The 20525-nt window shown below is 42.9% G+C and overlaps 1 protein-coding gene across 1 annotated transcript in view; it reads left to right on the forward strand.

Moving 5' to 3' along the window:
- Positions 1-20525, forward strand: part of CDC5L (cell division cycle 5 like) — a 50160-nt gene that overhangs the window by 24197 nt on the left and 5438 nt on the right. Inside the window, exons 14-15 of the mRNA XM_006259375.4 lie at positions 760-957; positions 17264-17476. Coding sequence (XP_006259437.1) covers positions 760-957; positions 17264-17476 — 411 coding nt within the window. The remainder of the gene's footprint in view (positions 1-759; positions 958-17263; positions 17477-20525) is intronic.

A 20525-nucleotide genomic window follows, 5' to 3' on the forward strand; every position in this document is an offset into this window, starting at 1 on the left:
TTTGCTTTTTACAATAACGCACACAGTGGAAATGGGAGCTATGGCGTTGTGTGTTGTGGATTGTCTTTGCTTTTTATTGGATGTATTACTAGCATATATCCTGGGTGTGGTCCTGAGACCAGGGACTGATCTCTGCATTATACCAGTTTGATCCATAGCATTATGCCAGTATAACAGAGCAGGCTTCTGCAATGTCAAAGATCTCTTTGGAGACATAGGCACACACTGTTCTGCTTGATGGGTATTAGTTGTGTCCCCATTTGGTTGTGTCCTCCTCTGTCAAAATGTATTTTTTAGCTATGAACAGCATAGTCTTCCCTGCTTCATAGTGTGAATTTCATGTTAGTATGGATTTTCCCAGGCTCTTCTAAAGATGAGAAGCAAAAGGAAATAGAGAAGTGATTTCTGTCCTATAGAGCAGCTGCTAGAATACCTGCCCTTCTCCCTCTTGAACAAATTGCTTTTATCTCTTGCAGTCAGATTGAGATGTTTCACTGCTTTTGCAAAGGACAGCAGAGTGGAATATCAGGACTGGTGGAGCTGCTTGAAATGAGGGGCTTACTTCAGTAGGAGTAACCCCGTTCCAGGGATTCATTTAAAATCAATAGCATCTGTGTTAAACTTAACAGTTAGGTTATGCTAACAACAAGGTTTTTGTAATGAGAGAGAAATGACCTCTCTTAATTGCATGATGGAGGTAATGAGAAATTGTCTCATCCTGTATCTTGTTGTTGTAATTTATCTCATCATTCCCAACAGGCTCAAGACCTATTGGCCCAAGAGATGGAGGTGGTAAAGCAAGGAATGGGGCATGGAGAGCTCTCAAGTGAAGCTTATAACCAGGTGTGGGAAGAATGTTACAGCCAGGTGTTATACCTACCCGGACAGAACCGATACACCCGAGCAAACTTGGCCAGCAAAAAAGACAGAATAGAGTCTCTTGAAAAGAGGCTTGAGGTTAGTATAATTTTTCTACTTTTGCACTTACATTTTTTTTACCTTGGCTTTCTTTGTTGGTTTTGGTAATTAGTGGCAGAGTACTGGATAAATTATTCATGCCTCACAGTTGTGATTGCAGTAAAAAGACTGTCGAGGAGCTCTCCTAGGGACTTGAAAAGATTCTTTAGGGTTTAAATTACCTTCTCTAATTTTAATTCTTGCGTCCTGTATGATGCAACTATAAAGTCCCTGTGGTCCTTTAACCATACAGGTGTAGCAAAACTATTGTGACGTTAGTCCCGTTTCTTTTCAGGGTTCAGTTGGCAGCAATTTTAGCTCATTTGCATTGCTGTGAGAGCATGCAAAGGTAACAGTTAATCTGTAACCGCCGATGTGCACTGCAGAGGGGCAGCTCTCCTTTCCCTTTTTGAGATGGTTCAAAGTTACTTCTAGCCATAGCCAGAGACTGCCCTATAAGTATTTTAAGGGAATTTAGAAAGGGGTTTTTTTTGGGTTTTTTGGGTTTTTTTCAAATAGCAAGAGATTACCCCAATCAAAAAGGAGAAAGTACTCCTTGTAGAGAAGGAAAGAAGCTTTACTACAGGAACATGCAGCAACATATGATCGATCAGAGTGTGGGAATTTGCCATTCTACAATAGTTAAACACTCCATGGGGTGGGGGCCAACCCACCTGCTGGTTTATGCTGCTCCTATGAAGTCCTTCGTTGCCTTCCTTTTAACTTGGCAATAAAATCTGCTTGAAGGCTGTGCACACCTGCTTCTTCCCCTGCCTACATCTCTTCTGTGCGCTCAGTTTTTCACATTCTGTCTTGGCAGATCCTTCTCTCTCTCTCTCTGTCTCCCCCTCTCTCTTGTCCTCATGCCCTCTTTCTTGCTACGAAGTTTCCGTGAAAGCTCTTTCTCCTTCACTTAATATGAAAAGCAATAACTTTCCTTTCATTTCAGTCTTTCTTTCCAGCTCTCTTCTCCTGTGAAATAAACCAAATGTTAATCCAGCTCACAACAAAGTATTTCACTCTCAGGAAAGAGAGCAAATTCCCAGTACTCTGAGGTAGCCCCAGCCTCTTAGTCCATCAGGTTGTGTTATTCTAAATAGAAAAACAAATACAAATTATTCAGTAGTATCCATCAGTGAAGCTTTGCAGAAGACACTGACATGCAGACAAGTGCAGAATATACACAGCATTAATAGCAAGAGGTAGTTAGCTGTGCTAGTCTGAAATCAGGCAGAAGGCAGGACAGGGTGGCACCTTAGGGCACCTACACACATGCCCAACACCTTCTCCAAAGGGTGCTAATTACCAACATGTCGGAGCTGACTCGATTAATCAGTTCTGTTGGAGCGTGCTAGTTAGCCTCTGTGTCATGTGTATTCTGCTTCCCCATGCTGCAAAATGACAGCAGGGGCACTTAGTTAAAGCTCAGTAAACAAGTTTTAGTTAAAGCGCCCCACTACTGTTTGGAAGTGTGGGGTGCTAAATACACAAGATACTGTGGGAGCTGCTTTAATTAAAGCACCCCACCCTAGAGCACATGTAAAGACACCCTTACACATTAACTCTAGGAGCATCAGTAGTCCAGAGTAAGATTGAATTGATTATTTTCATAAATACTTGTTAGTAGCACTTACACCTGACCTTCCTCCCTTCCTTCCCACCCCCCCCACCCCCTATATTTTTTTTCTCCTAAAACTCTCTCTCTAAATTCTGCAGGCACCAGTTTTTCTGTGTTAACAAGAACAGTTTTTAAGTTCTACGGGGTTTAGCAACAGCACAACTTGTTTTTGTGGTACTGAATTTGTTTTCTGGTATTGAATACTCTTAGATTGGCAGCATCAAAGAAGATGATAACGAGCATATCTGTTGTGTGAACTGTTTGCTAATTGAGAAGATTATCAGTGATAGTGCGAGCTATAGGATTGGGCTGTAAATTGTTGAGTTCCAGGGAATTTGACATCATAAGCCCTTATTAGGGAGCATAACAGTTGTTATATTCATTGTCTCCCAGCAGAGTGCAGTGTTGCTCTATGTAATGCCTTGCACTGCTTGCCTGTGACAGTAACGGATGACTTGTTAACGCTTTCATTTATACACTCTGTTGTACAATATTTTTCTTATAAAAGGTATATCTTAGTTCAGAGGCACCCAGCCTTCTTGGTGACAAGGGTTGCATCATGCCAGAGACTGGACGGCTGCATCTAATTTGTATACAAATGTGTATAATCTTTTAAATGAAATATGGCGTGCACACAGCTATATTAAACGAACACTATTAAAATGGGCAAATGAACTACTAAATGACTTTTAAAATGTCAGAATTAAGGCTGCCTATGCAATTCTAATTTGGCTGCTTATATATATAGTTATTCCAAGATGATCTTTAATTCATGATCACATGCTGCTTTTTCCACAGGCCCATTCTGTACACATTATGGATTGGGCTCCCATAGTTTTCACTATTCAGTCTGTGACCTGATGCTTTATTTACTGCATGCTGGACAAAACCTGTTCTAAAGATAGAATTAGTCATTTCCTTAGGCTTTTTTGTGGTGCTCAGCACTATAGTCTCTAAAGGCTTCATAGACCTTGATAGAACTTATATTTACAACATCACTGTAAAAAAGAGATCCCTCCCACCCCTCAATACACTGTTTTACAGGTAAGGAGCTAAAGCACAGGCTACAGTCAAAGCTGCCCACTAATTTTGGGTTCATAGTTTGAGCTGACCAGCATCTGACCTTCTTTCAGAGTACACAGTCCAATTGTATACAGCATTATATGTGTTCAAAGCCAGCTGCCATTGATATCCATTGCACCTGTGAGTGCATGCCACTTCTGCAAATCATACTCCAGGATCTCAAACACTTCAGGAAATAAGACACATACAAACTAGTAATGACAGCTTACAAAGAAAGTGGCATCGTGTAGGAGTTCTACATCAGAAATAGGGATAAAAGCTAGTTCTTCAGCTGTCTTAACCCCAGCCCTTCCTTGATTTATGGCCTTTGCCTCATGCCTTCCAGCTTAAACAACAAAGGAAGGAGGGAGTCCTATGGACAACTGACTTCTTCCTTGTACAGCCCCGTATCATCCTCTTAGCAGGGTCTGACCCATGTAGCATCTGCTGGAAAAATAGGATGTTGTCATGTCATTAAACACTATCATAAATGCATGTGCGCAAAGGGACAGCATTAACTCTGGCATTTATTAATTCATTTTGGCATTTTTATTTTTGAGTACTTGGCTTCACATCCTTATGTGTGTGGATTTGTAGATTTTAATAAAAACCCAACCAAAAATATCACATAATGTTAGTACTCACATGGGTTATTAGCAGCAATGAAACTTCTTGGTCCACAGCGCTGATCTTTGCCTCTTGAGTTAACAACATAACTGCTGGCAGTAGTAAGCTGTTATCCTCTGTGGACCAGCTGAGAGACATGCATGCTGCCCATGGGTTTTTACAGCTATATGAGGAGCAGAGGACTAGTGAGACCCCATAACTGTGGATGTAATTTCTGGCTCTGGAGGATAGTGTGCTCTTGTAGCTGTGCATTGATATGCCCACTTCTCCAGATGTCTTGTCTTCGTCAATCTTTCCTTATTCTGTTCCTCCTCCCCCCCATTCCTGGTTCTTCATTGGAGTCCCATTGTCTTTCCTTAGACAACCCTAACCTGTATGTTTGAGGCTGTTCATCCTAGTCCCAACCTCCTTGCCTAGACAGCACAAGTTTATTTCTGAAGCCTCTTATCCCCAATCCCTTGACTCAGCTGCTTTCAGTTTACCTGCCTCATGGTTCCCCATGTGCACTGGCTTCTAGTCCCCAGGGTCCTCATTTAAAATCTTTCCATCTGCACCTCCAGTTTCTTGCGCTAGTCTCTTTGTCAAACCAGTATCTGTCCTCCTTAGCATTTCATTCTATCTACTGGCTTTCAGCTGAAGTTTTCTTAATCAAGAGTCTCTCTGCACAGCTCAGTTCCCTACTTCTTGGTTCTCTGATTTGTTATCCTAATCCATTTCTAACCCCCGCCCCCCTACTATCACTGCCGAGGTCTGACTCTGGTCTCCTAAGTATTTGAATCCAGGAGCTTTCTCCTTTGTGCTGCCTTGGCCCAGCAGGAGGGACAGTAATAGCGCAAAGAGAGAGTTTCTCTACTCTCAATTCAGATAACCAAGAGGCACACCCGGCAGGGGTTGCAGCATCCCAGAGAGGCAAGGTTTACCTTGGCTCATACTCTTTCCGAATCAGTATAAAAATAGCAGCTGGGAAATTGATAATTGCAAGTCAGTTCAATGGCTGCTTATCGCAGTGGTCCCTGACCAGCTCTGATCATGTAGTTGCAGTTTGCACTGCCCTAATGCTCTGATCCAGGAGCTGCAGTTGCAGAGGAAGATCAGGCTCAGTGTAGGGCTGAACTACTTTCAATGCAGATGGAGTATGGGGGGAATTTAGCTGTTAGGATTGAGGTTTCAACTAAACAGGTGTGTGAACTGTTAGGTTTTTGGTCTTTGGGGGTTTTTTAATTATTTATATTTGGGTCAGAGAATAGCAAACAGCCCATCCTAGACCCACAAGCCATCTCCAAATAAATTCCAAGCTTGTGCTATTTCGCATGGAGTGCTAGAGCTTTTCAAAGAAAGGTCATCAAAATTTTTTTTTTTTTTAATTTTTTTACTAGAGTTAAAACGATGTCTTTTCTCAATCTTTGTCTCAGAAATAGCTGGCTGTGTTGGTCTTCCTAAGACCAACATACAGCGCAGAGAATTGTACCCCAAATGGTTAAAGTTTAGCATAGTTTTACGAGCAAGTGAAATCATGGTCTTATAATGGGATAGGCAGGTAGTATTAGCCCCGCCAATAACAAACTAAGATACTGGCTTGCACTTTCTCTGAGATGAGTAGGAATTGCAGGTGGTTTGAGTTTGCTAGCAGCAAGATCCAAAATTGGTTGGCTTTCTGGGATGTCATTAAATCCTCAAACTACACTAAAATCTAGTGCAAAGAATAATTTAGGCTTAACAACACTGCCTAGAGGCAGCTCTACACTAGGTCATCACTGTGTAATTTTTCCATATGGGACTGCTAACACACCACAGTTTTAATGTGATAAAGCCCAGTGATTCCTAGCACTGTTTTCACTGCCCAGAGATTACCAGGTAGATTTATGGCATGGACAAAGGGTTGGGTTTTTTTTATAGACTGATTTAGTGACAGCAGTGTTGGTTTTTTGGGGGGTTTTTTAATATAATGTTTACCTCTATGAGAGAGATTGTGATATCACAAACAGTTTATGCCATTAGTGATCATAAAGAGCTGCTGTTGAGCAAGATATCTTTATCAAGGCATAATTAGCAATGATGAAAAATGCAGAAAAAATGCATGATGACAACAGTTCTAATGTGTAAACCTCTTTTTCTTTCAGTATCACTTTGCACTTCTGTGTCTGCAACTTTAGTTTGTGGACCTTACAAGCGTTTGAAAAGCATTCCTGAATTATCTTCTCAACACCTTGTTGAGATGAATAGCCGCATCTTTGTGTACCTCAGTTTTCCCCACATGTAACGCACAGATTAATAGACCTGGGCCATGTGGGAAGAGCAAAGCAAGGCTCTGAGTTTTCAATCTCCCAGTCTTATGTCTCTTCCTCATGAGGTTACCTTTCCTCTAGAGATGATTAAAACTAAGCTGAAAGGCATCTGGTCTCAGTGTAATATCAAAAAAGGTTCCTAGCACCTTGGCTGATGTACTCCAAACAAAATATCATATTCCGCCCCCCCGGAAGATAATATTTCTAACCCCTTGCTTCTCGGGTTTGTAAAATTCTGGAGGAGGAAAGTGTCACATTAGCTAAGATGTGAGATGGTAGCATCATCTTTTGAGCAAGTCAGCTGTATTTGGATCTCCATAACTTTCTGCAGGCAGTATGAACCCTCTTCAAAGACAAAGCAGTGTAGGCTTGGAACACAAATGTTTTATTTCCATTGTGGCAGATATGTTGTCATTTCAGTTGATTGCTAAATTATAAACATTATTCAGAGTCTGTGGGGGAAGAAACTCTAGTTGCATTGTATACACAAAGCCCAGTAAATGAGTTACCCATTCCACATACACAGCATGGGATATTTGCAAATCTGACTAAGCGCAGGGCACTGAGGTTGTATTGGTTGCTGCTTTATAGTAATGAACAGGACCAACAAGCTTTCCAGACCAGAAGAGTGGTTTTTGTTCCTCTACACAGCTGAGTTCACCTGAATTAACTTTGTGGGAACCCTGAGTCTGTCTGTGGGTTGCACTCTTATGTTCAGCGCTGCCCCAGGTTCAGAGAAATCAGCGCGGTGACCACTAGCAACACGGTGAGGTTAAATTTCTTCATAACTTAAGTTCCACTGTGATAAATATAGAGTTGCCTAGAGAGGAAAAGATTAAGAACATAAAAAGTGCCATACTAAATCAGGCCCATCGTCCATCTAGCCCAGCATCTTGTCTCCAAAAGTGGCAAGTATTAGATGGTTTAGAGCAGGGGTGTCCATCTCCACCCTGCCTGGCAGGCTGTATCTGGACAAGGTGGTGGCAGGGTGAGTGGCATCAGTCGCAGGTCTTAATACAGCTGTCACTCATCTCCTCCTTTCCACGCCCCCCCAGGATCCCATACCCAAGATTTCAGTCCCTTCCCCACTCCTCCCACCTCCAAATTCTGGCCCCTTTGGGAACTTTGTGGGCCAAACAACACAGCTCCATGGGCCAGGTTTGGCCCAGGATTTATACATTTGACACCCCCCCCCCCCCTGCTTAAAGGAAGAGTTTATGAATAAGGCATATCTGGAATCATCCATTCCTTGCCATTCCTTCCCTGGCATCAACCATCATTGATTAACCCAGTAGAAGCAAACATTTTTGTTAAGTATACCATAAATTAGCCCTGTACCCTCCTTAGGTGCCACTCCGATCCCCTTCCCTTTCCTGATCTGCTGCTCCTTTTTCTGCTCCCAGCCCTGTGCTCCCTGCTCAATTTGTTGCTTTGCTTTCTGCTTCTTGCCCTATCTATCTGCCACTGTGCTGGTGGACCCCTTCCCAGTCTTTACCACCCCTGCCCGACCTCACAGGAGTGGGGAACTAGGAGCCAGCTGCAAGGTCTGCAGACTGGAGGATGAGTGCGAATGTTAGTGCATTGGTTGTCTGATCTACTTTTGACACCTGTGGCACAGGTTCGTCACCCCTGGGTTAACTGATGCCAAACAATACACCCTGACATTTCTGTTTAAGATTTCCCAATGGACCTGTCTCCGTGAATTTCTAATCCCTTTCAAACCTGGTTATGCTATTTGCATCCACAATTTCCTTCAGGCTGACTGTGCTTTGCTTTAAAAAAGGAGGGGGAAAAAGGTGTTTCTCCTGTTCATTTCACTGAGAACAGGCATAGTTAGGAGCAGAAAAATCTCACATCAGGACACAAATTCATCAAAGGTCTCCGCTGCCAAATGTTTATAATCTAAACACTCAGTTACCTGTAGGACCCAGTAAAGCTGAATTGGCAGAATTTCCATTTATATGTAATCCATCATCCCATGGACACTTAGCATGATAGACACATTCCTTCCAAAGCTCTTGTGGGCTACACAAGTGTCAGGCAAATCCCAGAGGAACCATCTGTACCTGTAATGGAAACTCCTTTCAGAAAAACAGAACCAGCGCTGAATGGGCAGCATTCTCTTATGTTTAGAAACGGGAAGCATTTGCTAGGAATGAAGCTACCACCATCACCACGTGTGGATTGGGGAGCACTGAAAAGGTCAAAAGAAGAAATTCTGCTGCCAAGAATCGTTTTTACCCACAACGGGGAAATATGTCTTGGCAGGGCAGAGTCTTGGGTCCAGAGTCCTGAGATCCCCAAGGGTTCAGTACCCAGCTTTGAGAAGGTTTAACCTCTTTTTATGTCAGTTCCTCGGCTATTAAAATGGGCATCGTGCCTACCTCCCAGGGCTGCTGTTCAGGTTTATGTTCCTAAAGCATGTCCAGGAAGTGGCTATAGAACTGCTAACTCTTATTGCTTCTCTTTATAACACAACAAAGTCAACAGTCCTTCCTGTTCAGCATTTGAACAACTGAAGTCTTTAACGCTGGATGCTTCTGGAGCTCTGCCTCCTCGCATGTTACAAGCCTGGAAACTTTCTCAGTTGCCCACCAGACTCCAGCTGAAGATTTGAGACTTAATCTTGTCATTCCCTCAAAGCCTTGCAGTCATCAGCTCTTTGTGCAACAATCCTGCCCTGGTCTGTGCAGATCCATGAGAGCCCAGATCAGTTTGGGAGCAAGCAGTGTACCCAGGGAGAGGCAAATCTGGTTTTGTTTCAAAAGAAGCAGCTCTCTAGGACTTCACTGGTATTTTTTCTCAAACTGCTAGTCAAGTGAGTTTTGGAAACTGGCTAGAAATACTGGGCATTTATACACACACATTTTTGTGCTCCAACGTGCCAGAGATCTGGCATGGCAGAGAAGACTCCATTTTAATTAACTGAGTCTGCTCCGCATGGGAGCTGGCACACACTGCACTGTGTCACATGCAGTTGTATAAGCGGCAAAATGCACATCAGCTTGCAGAAAATGGCAGCGATGCACTTTTGAACTAAAACACCTTGGATCTGTTTAGTTCAAAAGTGCGCCACCGCCACATTCTCAACGCTGGCACATGTCTCGCCACTTATACAGCTGCATGCACCACAGCGTAGGGCACTTTTAAAAGCTCCCGGCACTGTGGTGCAAACATGTACAAATACCCACTAATTTCAAAGTACTTTCGATCATACCACGCAATATATGAACGTTAACTTATTGAAATCCTTGTGCGGGAAGTATTACTTAGGTGCTGTAAAACAGCTGGGGGCACAGAGAGGTCGTCTCGGAGAGGAAGTCATGTTGCCTACCACTGGCCATCCCAGGAACATAGATGTTCTCAATTTACATATTTAGCCCGTTGGGTCATGCTGCTTCCTTATTAAGGGTTGACATTCTTATAGGCTTTAATGTTTGAGAGGTGCTGTGTTGAATCAACCGTGTTCAGTTTTCAACTGTTGCTGTTGAGTATTGTTTTTGTAAACTTTGCTTATACATTTGAAAGGACAGTTCATACTGAAAGGACAATTCATGTGGTTAGAAATCAAGATGATCATACTTAGTCCTGACAGAGCTCTTTATCATCAAAGGATGTTCAAACTCTGGTCCCTAAGCATCAACTTATACTCTGTCAAGAATCAAAATGATCAGTGGCCTGAGGTCGCCTCTGCCTGTGGAACTGGTACTAAATATTAGTTGTAGTACTGCAGGATATTGCAGCGATCCTGCCCTCTCCCAGGTATCCTAGAACGCACATTGCATAGGCACAAATTGCTACTGATGTAGGGATTTGCTGCCGTTCTGCTTTTTTTTTTTTTATGCTGAGGATTGACACTTTTCAAAAAGCTCCTAGGTTCAGTCTTTTCTTGTGGCTTCTGTCTTGTACTAATGACATACAAGTACAGACAAATAAATGTATTACTTTGGTAACACCCCCCCCCACACACATACATACACACAGGGATTTCCATATGATCCTGGCACCTTTTATCGCAAGGACAGAGCATTTTTGACAACTTGAAAGAATAGACCTCTAGTTTCCCAAAGCTGCTTTATCTGAAGGTCATTCTGTAGAGCTCATCCTCATTAGTACCCGATTATCCAGCGCATAGGTGCATAAATACGTGTGTATTACTCCCCAGAGTTACTGTTTTTGGCTAATGGCCATTACAATCCCGTTGGGATTTTCTGGGATGGCAATACCATGTGAAAGTTAGAGCAGTCTGTGTGTTTAAAGAGGCACTTCTCTTGATTTACCAGGCACTGAAATACTTCTTGGCCATACAAGACTCGCTGCAGTTGGGACTAGTAAACTCTTACAAATGCTAGTTATGAGCCCACGGTCAGAAAGAATGCTTTGATTCCTAGGTTTGTACAGCAGGCTGATCTGCTACAGCGTGTACACTTTGTGCTAGCGGAGCCATGAAATTTCTCCCAGAGGTCAGAGTTGTGCCACTCTTGACAAACACTTTACTGGGGGGGTTTAATTGGAAAATCTGGAACCCCACGAGTTGAAAAGGCCCATAGAGAGATATGCCTGTAGTATATACCTGAACTGGGAGGAGAGTAAGAAACTTCAAATATTGCAGAAGGAAAAAGCTTCGAAAAAGTTAAATATAAGAAGAGAACCTAAAGCATTGCCATCACCAAAATAGCACTTTTCTAAGTTATGCCTCCAACTCAGTCAAGGTGGAGAGGGATAATTGATATGCTGCCATTCTAGCAAATAATTTCCACCAGAGGCCATTAGAAAGAGCTGTGATCTATATGGATCTAGAGTCACAACCACTACTAATCTACTTGGTCAGATCTAACTCCTATCAGCTTTTTCCTCTTATAAAATATATAAAATTTTCAATTAATCGGATCCCAAGTTTGTTCGTTGATACCAGGTAGGGCACCGTTTACTTCCAAGTGTTGTTGTTGTTTTGTTTTGCTTTTCTGCAAGTCCTGTATCAGTTGATTTAAAATATCAATCCTACCAAAATGTGCTGTGAAACTTGGAGGCTGTTCATAATAATCCCCCTACTGAGCAGCATGTTCCACTCTGGGATTGCTCTTGAGTTATTAGTTGTAGTCTTGGACAAACTATTAATGAGGCGTAGCCTGCCACAAGTGTTAATAAGCAATGGTGGGATGTAATCCACTTAATAAAGTGCAAAATAGTAGTTTACCCTCCGGCCCTCCTAATTATTGGATTAAATAGGAGTATAAAACATAGACACCTTTTCTCATACGAGCCCTGCACATGTGATCTGATTTCAGTTCTGGGATGGAATTATATACAGCCATAGCTCACTTCAGGGGACATTTATGAGTGATTTTTTTTTTTTTTCTGTAAAAATCAGGATGCCCAAGTAAATCAGACTTAACTTTGACATCACGTAAGAGTTATGCAATCTTTAATGGTCTTCTTTGACACTCTCAAACAGCGCCCTTTTTTCCTAATCGTCTCTGCGTCTGAGCTCTGTTAGGAAACCCTCATCTATAGCGTGATAGGAAAGTGCCAAAATTGTGCATTAAGCCATATTGAGGCATGGTGGTGAATAGCTAAGCAGGTGTTAATATAGACACAGTCTACTTTTAAAGATTGAAGTCTGCATTGTTCTGACCTGGAAGACTATTTAATCCCATTATTGTTCGTATTACAGTATCTCAGAGACTTCTCCCAGCTGTGGTTAGGGCTCCATTTTGCCAGCAACGAAATAGCAAATAGGCCCTACCCCAAAGACTTTCCAGTCTGCAGGATGGACAGAAGAGTGGCAGGAAAGATGATAAGAAACTGAGGCGTGGCATGGTTGATCTGCTGGCACCCATCTGGGGAGTGTAGGGAGGAGCTGGGGAACAAATCCAGTTCAGGTCCAGTACCTTAACCATGAGAGTCTTCTTGCTGAGTTGGACTCTGTTCAGCCAGATCTCCCCAGATCACAATAGCAAAGGAGTTTAGCGGGAAGGGGCTTTCCTTTGAAACATGGGTCAGAGTCCTCCATCTAAGACCTTCTGCACATATCCAACTATTTCTCTCCCATTGTCTTTGTTTCCCCTGCCCCTTGCCTATGGCATGGATTTGGGAGTTTTCAGTGCTCCTGGTTTTGTGCGCTATAGCTGTAGCACGTGGGCATTTGAAGCAAAGGTTTTTAGGAATCTTTGGGTAAACAATTGCCTGCAAATGTGGGGGATGAGATTTGACGGCCCAGGAGGCCCTTTTCAGCCCTGTGTTCCTTCTCGGCATGGAAATGGGTCCCTTCAAAGTACGTTCATTCAAAACTCCTGAGCTTGCAGCAACAGGCAGACCCCAGTTACGTGGGACAGTTTGACTCGCTCCTGACTCATATTCCACCATCTGGAAGTGTTGAGCGTAAGCTGCTTCATGTTGGTAGAGCTTTGTGGTGATAGCCTGAGTCCCCAGAACATTAAGAAAAAATGTCTCCCCTTGACTGCAGCCTTTTCAGGCTATATAGCAGTTACCTCTACTCCCCATGCCCTCCTGCTTAGTCCTTCACCTGTATCTTACTAGTAGATCTTGAGGTAGTGGAAAAAGATGTGTGCTGTTGTTTTAAGGATTGCAAGTGGTGATATCCCTGAGAGCATCCTTACTTTAGCTTACAGTGAAAAAAGCAGTGCCCATGTGTAGGAAAAACATGAGACTTGAGAGAGAATAGTTCCTGCCCAATTTGGGAAGGTGCAAGTGAATGTTGGAAGTTTCCTTTGTGGATTTGAAGATGCCTGGGGCTGTAATGAGCTGCTTGCACTGATCCAGTGATGATGTACCACTTTGTCTCGAGGCTGTGCTCACTCTTCCATTCAAAGGTAGTGGGTACATCAGGCAGCAGGACCAAAACTGGCCCAAATGTACCTGGAAACAGCTCACTTTGCAAAGAAGTCCTCCAAACATCTGTAATTTTCCTGATAGTTCAGGGGGGAACCAGTTGTCAGACTTTACTGAAATCTATTTCTCAATTTTCGGTAAAGAATGCATACTAGTGTTTAAACATACCTCTCCATAACTGCCTGGAATTTTAGCCTGGCATTTGAGCCTTAAAGTTTTACGAAGCTTGAACTAAAATTATATGCAGTTGGTGGCATTAATGCAGCAGTCAGCAATTTTTAATAAGCAGTGTTTGTTACGAACATTGAGACCTCCCTTTGACCTTCCTATGGGGTCCCAGAGCCTTCTAGTTTGTGGAGGAGGCATGTATTCATATTTCTCTCTCCAGGAAAGGAAGAGGAAAAAAGATATTACTTCTGTCTTGGGTTTTGGGGCAGGGGGGGGTTAACCATAGGAGACATTGTTATATTATGGTAGTGGAGCATCTTATAACTTAACTAGGGAGGGAACAGAGTAGAAGAGCTAGGGCTACACAAACAAAATCAGCTTAAGGATTTATATATACATATGAATAAGAATCCACATCCAGATCGATAGGGAACCTTTAAATTCCCTTCTGACCTTTTGGAGGTCTTAGACCACTGGATGATGACTCAGTGAATTCTATTTTAATATGAATCTCATCAGAATGCAGTTTTATTTTGTGCCCCGAGTTTGGACCTCTGGCACCTTCAGCACCTCTCAAGTGTCAGGGGCCTTTGGGTATATGTTTGTTTGGAGCCAGCCTGTGCCCAGTACTGTGGGACCATGCCAGGGACTTCTGTTCCATACTGTGCACCCTCATGGTCTCTCTGTCCCATTTACTGTATCCATAAAACGGAGATAACCCCTAATAATACTGTTCTTCCGTATAAGTAGAGTTTGGCCTTTTGGCTAAGATCAAAGCATGTCAGAGCCCATCAGTCTATTTGCCTATGCTGCCATCGCTCGGTATTTGAGCTAAAATGAAAAGCATCTTTAGAAATGTATAAATAATAATGGCAATCAGAAAAATGACCCATTTTACCACATTGCTGCATGGAGTAACGATATTAATCACATGGATGTTCAAAGCCTTCCTAGCTTTGCAGCAGCAAGTAACCTCATGAACCCTGAACCTTTCTATTTTATTCAGATTTATACAGATGTTGAAGAGGAAAACTACATTATAGGGACCCTGGAATCACTTAAAGGTGTATCACAAGCACTCCTTGAAAACTGTAGCCATCCAGTTCGGTTTAATCTTTGATCAACAAGCCAGGTAGCAAAAACACTCATGTCTCCCCCTACCTTTAGCAGTTTCCCACCCTTAGAGACCTCTTGTGACTCTGTAGCAAGGGTCCCCAAAGTTTTGTTCGGGGGGGGGGGGGGCCTGTTGATGGGCAGGACAAGGTACAGGTGGCCACATCACAAAACGAATTAGCAGTGTTCATCAGCTATAATGCGTCTCGTGTATACCAGTTCCAGTAAGGAGAATCGTAGGTCTGCTGCAAAGGTCAGGTACTGCCAAGCAGTCAAGGGCTACAGCCTCACCAATTGGCTGGCTCTGCCAAGAATAGCCACCCATAAAAAGTCCCTTTGTAGGCTGCATAGAAATGCATCATGGGCCACAAGTTGCTCATGAGCCGTGCTTCAGGAATCCCTGCTCTATAACATGCATCTTTTTAAAAATGTGTTTTAAATAATCTCATAAACTGGTAATGTGACTTGCTCCATCTCAGTCACAAACTTAGTTCCAGAATAAAGCATATAAATAAGCTGGGGCAGTGCAGGAGTTGAGGAAACTTGCAGCTTTGTGCAAACCTGGCTCACGTGACCACAGTGGTGATGATTAGTTTGTGTAGATATTAGTGTCTGGGTATATTTGACACTGTACAGAATACTTGAGAAAAATCATTCCCTTTCTGCCCCTTACACATCTCCTTGTATGCATAATCTTCCTAGATAATAAAATGCATTGGCTGATCACAGGATTAACTTGGCACAAAGCAGTGAATATTATCTTTATTTTGGATAATCAGTTTTAATGCTCTTATGCCTGGTAAATGTAACGTTTACCAACATAGCTTATAATTTTAAAAAATCAGCCCCTTAATGACTGATCGCTGCTATTGTTTTGAGCTGTATATTTATGATTTACTTGATTTAAAGCAGCTTTTACTCCCATCTCTTGCACTGTCTAGTGCACCTTATACTGGGAAGCTAACCTCTGAGGCCCTTAGCTTTCACCCTTTATTGAAGTTGGCATCTTTTGTACAGTGCTCTTTGCAAAAAAGATGTTTTCCATGAAAGAAGCCTAAAACAACAAGTAAATCCATATGTCCATAAGAAGAGATGTGAAATGCTACACCTCTCCCAGATTTTGTTCAGAGAGATTTCCCAGTGCTACTAGTTGACTTGATTCAACATTAAAGGATTTCTTTGATATTGTTAGATTGGAATAGCTATTAACGAGCCTTCAAAGCTTTGACTGTCCAGTTAAATTTGCTCCAAAAAGCAGGTGGCTCACTCACTGCTATCTCTGGCATGATACGGATATACGATAGGTTCTGATGCCTTTTGTTTCCCCTAGAAAACTTTAGCATACTGTGCCTGGCTCTTTGCATGCATTGTCCCCCAAAGGCAGGATTTTGTAGCCTGTATCAGGACTTATTGAAACCTGCCGTTGTGGGTTGTGGCTATAGGCCCGGCTAGAAATCCATCAGGAGTTTAAGTCTAGCACACCACTGTTGGTACTCATCGAGATGATGGCACAAAAGATGATCAAGTTGCTCTGAAGTCTTGGTATCCTTTTATCTTGCCTCCTTCCCCATTTACTATATTTGATTAATTGGGAGCTTTGGGTTTGGCTTCTGGTCCTGCCATCTCTTATGTGACCCTTGGACAGCATTTCAGCACAATGTTTCTCAACACACTTCCCTGTAAAGTGGGGGTAATGTTGCTGACATTTCCACGTGCTTCTAAGGAAGCTGCTCTAAGGCTCCTCACTGAGGGATTTGTGGCGGGGGGGTTCTTTTGTTTTGTTCTTAGTAATGCAGAGGACAAGCTGAAAGCTTTGGCTGTGCAGATGAAATATGAAACAGTAAGGAGATTACTGGTCTCTTATATTTAGGGACCTACCAAATTTGGGGTGGCTACCCCCTGATTTCACAATTCGAGCATGGTGCTGGGTGATATTTTTGCATCAGAGCATGGCAAGGCCCTCATGCCTCTGGTTGGCCAAGGGGCCCTGGAAGTCCTGTCCCTCCACAGAGATTGACAGATGGTCAGTCTCCAAGAAGGGGTGAGACTACAGGGGCCCCTTAGCCAGTCATCAGTGTGGGGGGACCTGCCACACTCCACCGCAGAAATCTCCTTCCCCCATGCTTCAGGACATGACTGCTTTCTGCCCTTTTCTGTTTTTGCAGCTCTTTTTTTTTTTTCACTGACAATTTCATACCTTTTCATGGCCCCTAAACTTTTTTTTTGCGGGGACCAGGCTTTTTTATGGAGATTTCTGCAAAAATCACAAGGTCAGTAGGTCCCTACTTATATTCCATTTTCTCTTAATAGGCATGAAGATTTCCCTCCCAGTCATGCAATTGGGATTGGTACCCAGCCGTGATTTGCCTGCAGTGGTTTGGTTGCTCGTTCAGCACAGGGGCTTGGACAATTGCTGATTAATGGAGCCCAGTGATGCTTGTGTTTCTAAGTGGGGAAACTTGCTTTGGGGTTTTAATCCAGTAACCTCTGATCTTTCAGGTTATGGCATAACACTACACAAATTTAAAATATTAAACACAGTTCAGCAAGAATAATACACCCACTGATTTCCTTTCTCCAGATAAATAGAGGTCACATGACGACAGAAGCAAAGAGGGCTGCCAAAATGGAAAAGAAGCTGAAGATTTTGCTTGGTGGTTACCAATCTCGGGCAATGGGTCTCATCAAACAGTTAAATGATTTGTGGGACCAAATTGAACAGGCTCACCTGGAGCTTCGCACCTTTGAAGAGCTAAAGAAGCATGAAGATGCTGCTATTCCCAGGAGATTGGAGGTAAGTTTCCAAAGGCCATTTTAATGGGCTGAAAGAGAAGAGTTGCAGGGCCTAAGGGGAAATGTGTTGATGCTGCTTGTGGTCCAGTTGCTGCCACTCAGCTGTGTTCACTTTTTGCATGACATATTTTTTAAAATTAGTATCAAGTTCTTAGCCTTACCTAATAGGGGTGCGCGAAATAGGCCAGATTCGGATTCGGCCCGAATCAGGGACAGCGATTCGATTCATTGATTTGGATCACTGTCCCAGATTCAATTCGGCTGAATCCAAATCTGAAGATTTGATGTCGATTCAGAGAATCAGGGATTCGGCCATAGACACAGCTTTAAATGCGTTTTCTACATACCTCAAGGTACCAGGCACGGCTTGTGAACACTGCGATGCTGGGGTGAGTGGAGAGTCACATAGGACCATGGGGGGACGCTGCTGCATGCTCAGCGGCCAACCTGGAAGCGGACCAGAAGTACTTCTTGTCCATTTCTGGGTCCGCCGCCAAGCACACTGGGGGGCCTCCCCGTGCCCTACCCCCGGCTTGGTGATCGGCCATGGGGGGACCCTGGGTGCCCCCTAGACCCAGAGGGCACCAGTTGCCAAGCCAGGGGGACCCCCTGCGCACTCCCCAGCAGACCTGGAAGTGCTTCTGATCCACTTCCGGATCTCCTGCCGAACGTGTTGAGGACCCCTCTGCACTCCTGTGGGACGCTCCATCTGCCCCATCATTGCAGTGTTCACAAGCCACACCTGGTACCGTGAGGTATGTAGAAAAAACATTTAAAGCTGTGTCTATATCCAAATCACTGAATCTTTCTAAATCTCTCCAAATCGATTCGGAGGCTTCCGATTTGATTGGAGAGATTAAAGCATCTCCTAATTCTATCCGGATACAGAGATTTAGCCACCGAATCGGGCCAAATCTCCACTGAATCGAATCAGCGACTGAAGCTTCATGCAGCCCTAATACCTGCTTCTCCTTTTGTTGCCCCATCCTGTCACATCCAAGAGCCTCTGAACATTAAAAGCTCAAGCAAATCTGGTTTTTGCTTCTCCTTCTGCCCACCTTGTCCTTGTTTGTGTATGTATAATCTCCTAACAGATTTAGCATAGGTTAAATGTTCCCTCATTATCTGTAGTTTCCATTAGGGTATAGTGGAACAAATGACAAAACTGGCATAAACTGTCATACCTCCATGGACATAAGTGGAGCTTGGGCAGTTTACACAGCTGAGATAAGTGTTCTTTTTCTGAATGATAAAACTTCTTATTGTCTTATTAAGGTTACAGTCGCATTTCCATACCAAGCAAAGTTGTAGAATAACCCATGACAAAATGGGTATTTTACTGTTAGTGCCTCTTACTAGAAATTAGGCAACTGCTTCAATTAATGCTAGAAACTGGAAAAAAAAAAAAAAACATTTGGCGAGGATTGTTTCCGGTAGGAAAGGATGTCTGGCAAAAGCAGCATTACACTGACAGTTTGGGAAAAGAGAATATTCTTGGGCCATTGGAAAGCACCTGAACTTTGGCTTTAATTGTCATTTAAAAAGACAAAGTCCTACTGATCTCTGGATTGTAGCTGAAATAAATTAGCCTGGCATTAATTTAGGGCCCTGCTGCACAGTCAGATAAAAGCTAGGTAGAAACCAGAGTTATGTATTTTCAAGCACTAACTTTTTAGCTAGTTGTCTCTGTTTATAGCCAGGATAGACATTTTTTATTGTGTGTTAATTAGTTTGCACATGTGGTCAGTCTAAACTTATTGCACATTTAACCAGCTAACTGCGCAATACATGTAATGTGTTGCAGGGGCCTCATTTTGAGGATTTGTTTTCAAATTGGCTTCTAGGTTCATTGGCTAGCTTCAAAAGCTGATCTACCAAATGACCCAAACTGATAGTTTTCAAATAATTATCTGATTTCTTTTGTGGGAAAGAGAGATAAGAAAATGGTGGATTGGGATTCGTGGCATTCTGAGATGATTAAGCGAGAGAAAAGCAGCCATACTCTCTTTTCCCTCTTGTATTTAGAGAAAAAAAATCAGCTAAGATTTTATTTCCAAATGCTTTATAGTAGGAGATGATGTATGAAGCAGGAAGAACACAGCTTGATTTTTTTTCAACTACCCAGCTGTGTGTGTGCAGTGTCAACAATTAGAAAGACCCTGCTTTGATTTTACAACAAAGCCAACTGTATATGGAAGTCATTAGGAAGGAGGAAAGGTGGATCATCACCAATACATCTCTCGTGTATGGAGTTACTTTTCTGTACCATGCTTTAAACAGCTGGTGCTAAACTATAGATCATTCTCTAATTGCCCCCAGTTTTGTTGAGCATTGTCAGTGGGCCCATTTAAGACCATTTCCGATCACTGGATGTATTTACATATCTAAACAGAAAGCTTTACTCAACAAGCTGCAAGTTTTCTGCAGCCTTTCCAAATAGTTTTGTCCGAAATCTGCAGTGTGTGTGGTCTTGAAGTCTCAAATGCATCATTGATTTATTTAAACAGGTCATGTCCCATCATCAGAAATACCCCCTTTTTTTCTGTGGTGCTTAAATGACCAGATTTTGATGTCTGAAGAAAACTGTTGCTAGCATGACTTTTACTGTCATGCTTGAGTGACATGCTAGACTCCTTCCTCTTCTTGAATGGCTGTGCTGTGGACCTTGGTGCTCCCGCTAGTTAAGTTTTAGTCACTGACAAGCCCTACAGTTTGGAGCAGCTCCAGTGTCATTGTGGGCTAATAATGTTTACCCAGCCTTATAGGACCTGGTGACCATTAGATGTCCTCGCCGTTGTCTAGGATAGATAGATGCAGTCCAACATCCTGATGAAAAATGCTCACTCAAATTGCAACAGTAACGTGACTGAAGGAAACAACCGGTCAGTACAGTAGCCCCTAATGCCATGTACATCTGTGACCATTGTGGCAGGACCTGCAACCACCAGCCAGTAGAATAGCTGTAGTGTCCATCATCACTCGCTGATGAATGGATGTCATATACGTGCAGAGGAGGTAGTTAAGTATGTAGGAGTCGGTATTTGGGAGAT

Source organism: Alligator mississippiensis, chromosome 1 (assembly GCF_030867095.1).
Source record: "Alligator mississippiensis isolate rAllMis1 chromosome 1, rAllMis1, whole genome shotgun sequence".
Taxonomy (NCBI): Eukaryota; Metazoa; Chordata; order Crocodylia; family Alligatoridae; genus Alligator; species Alligator mississippiensis.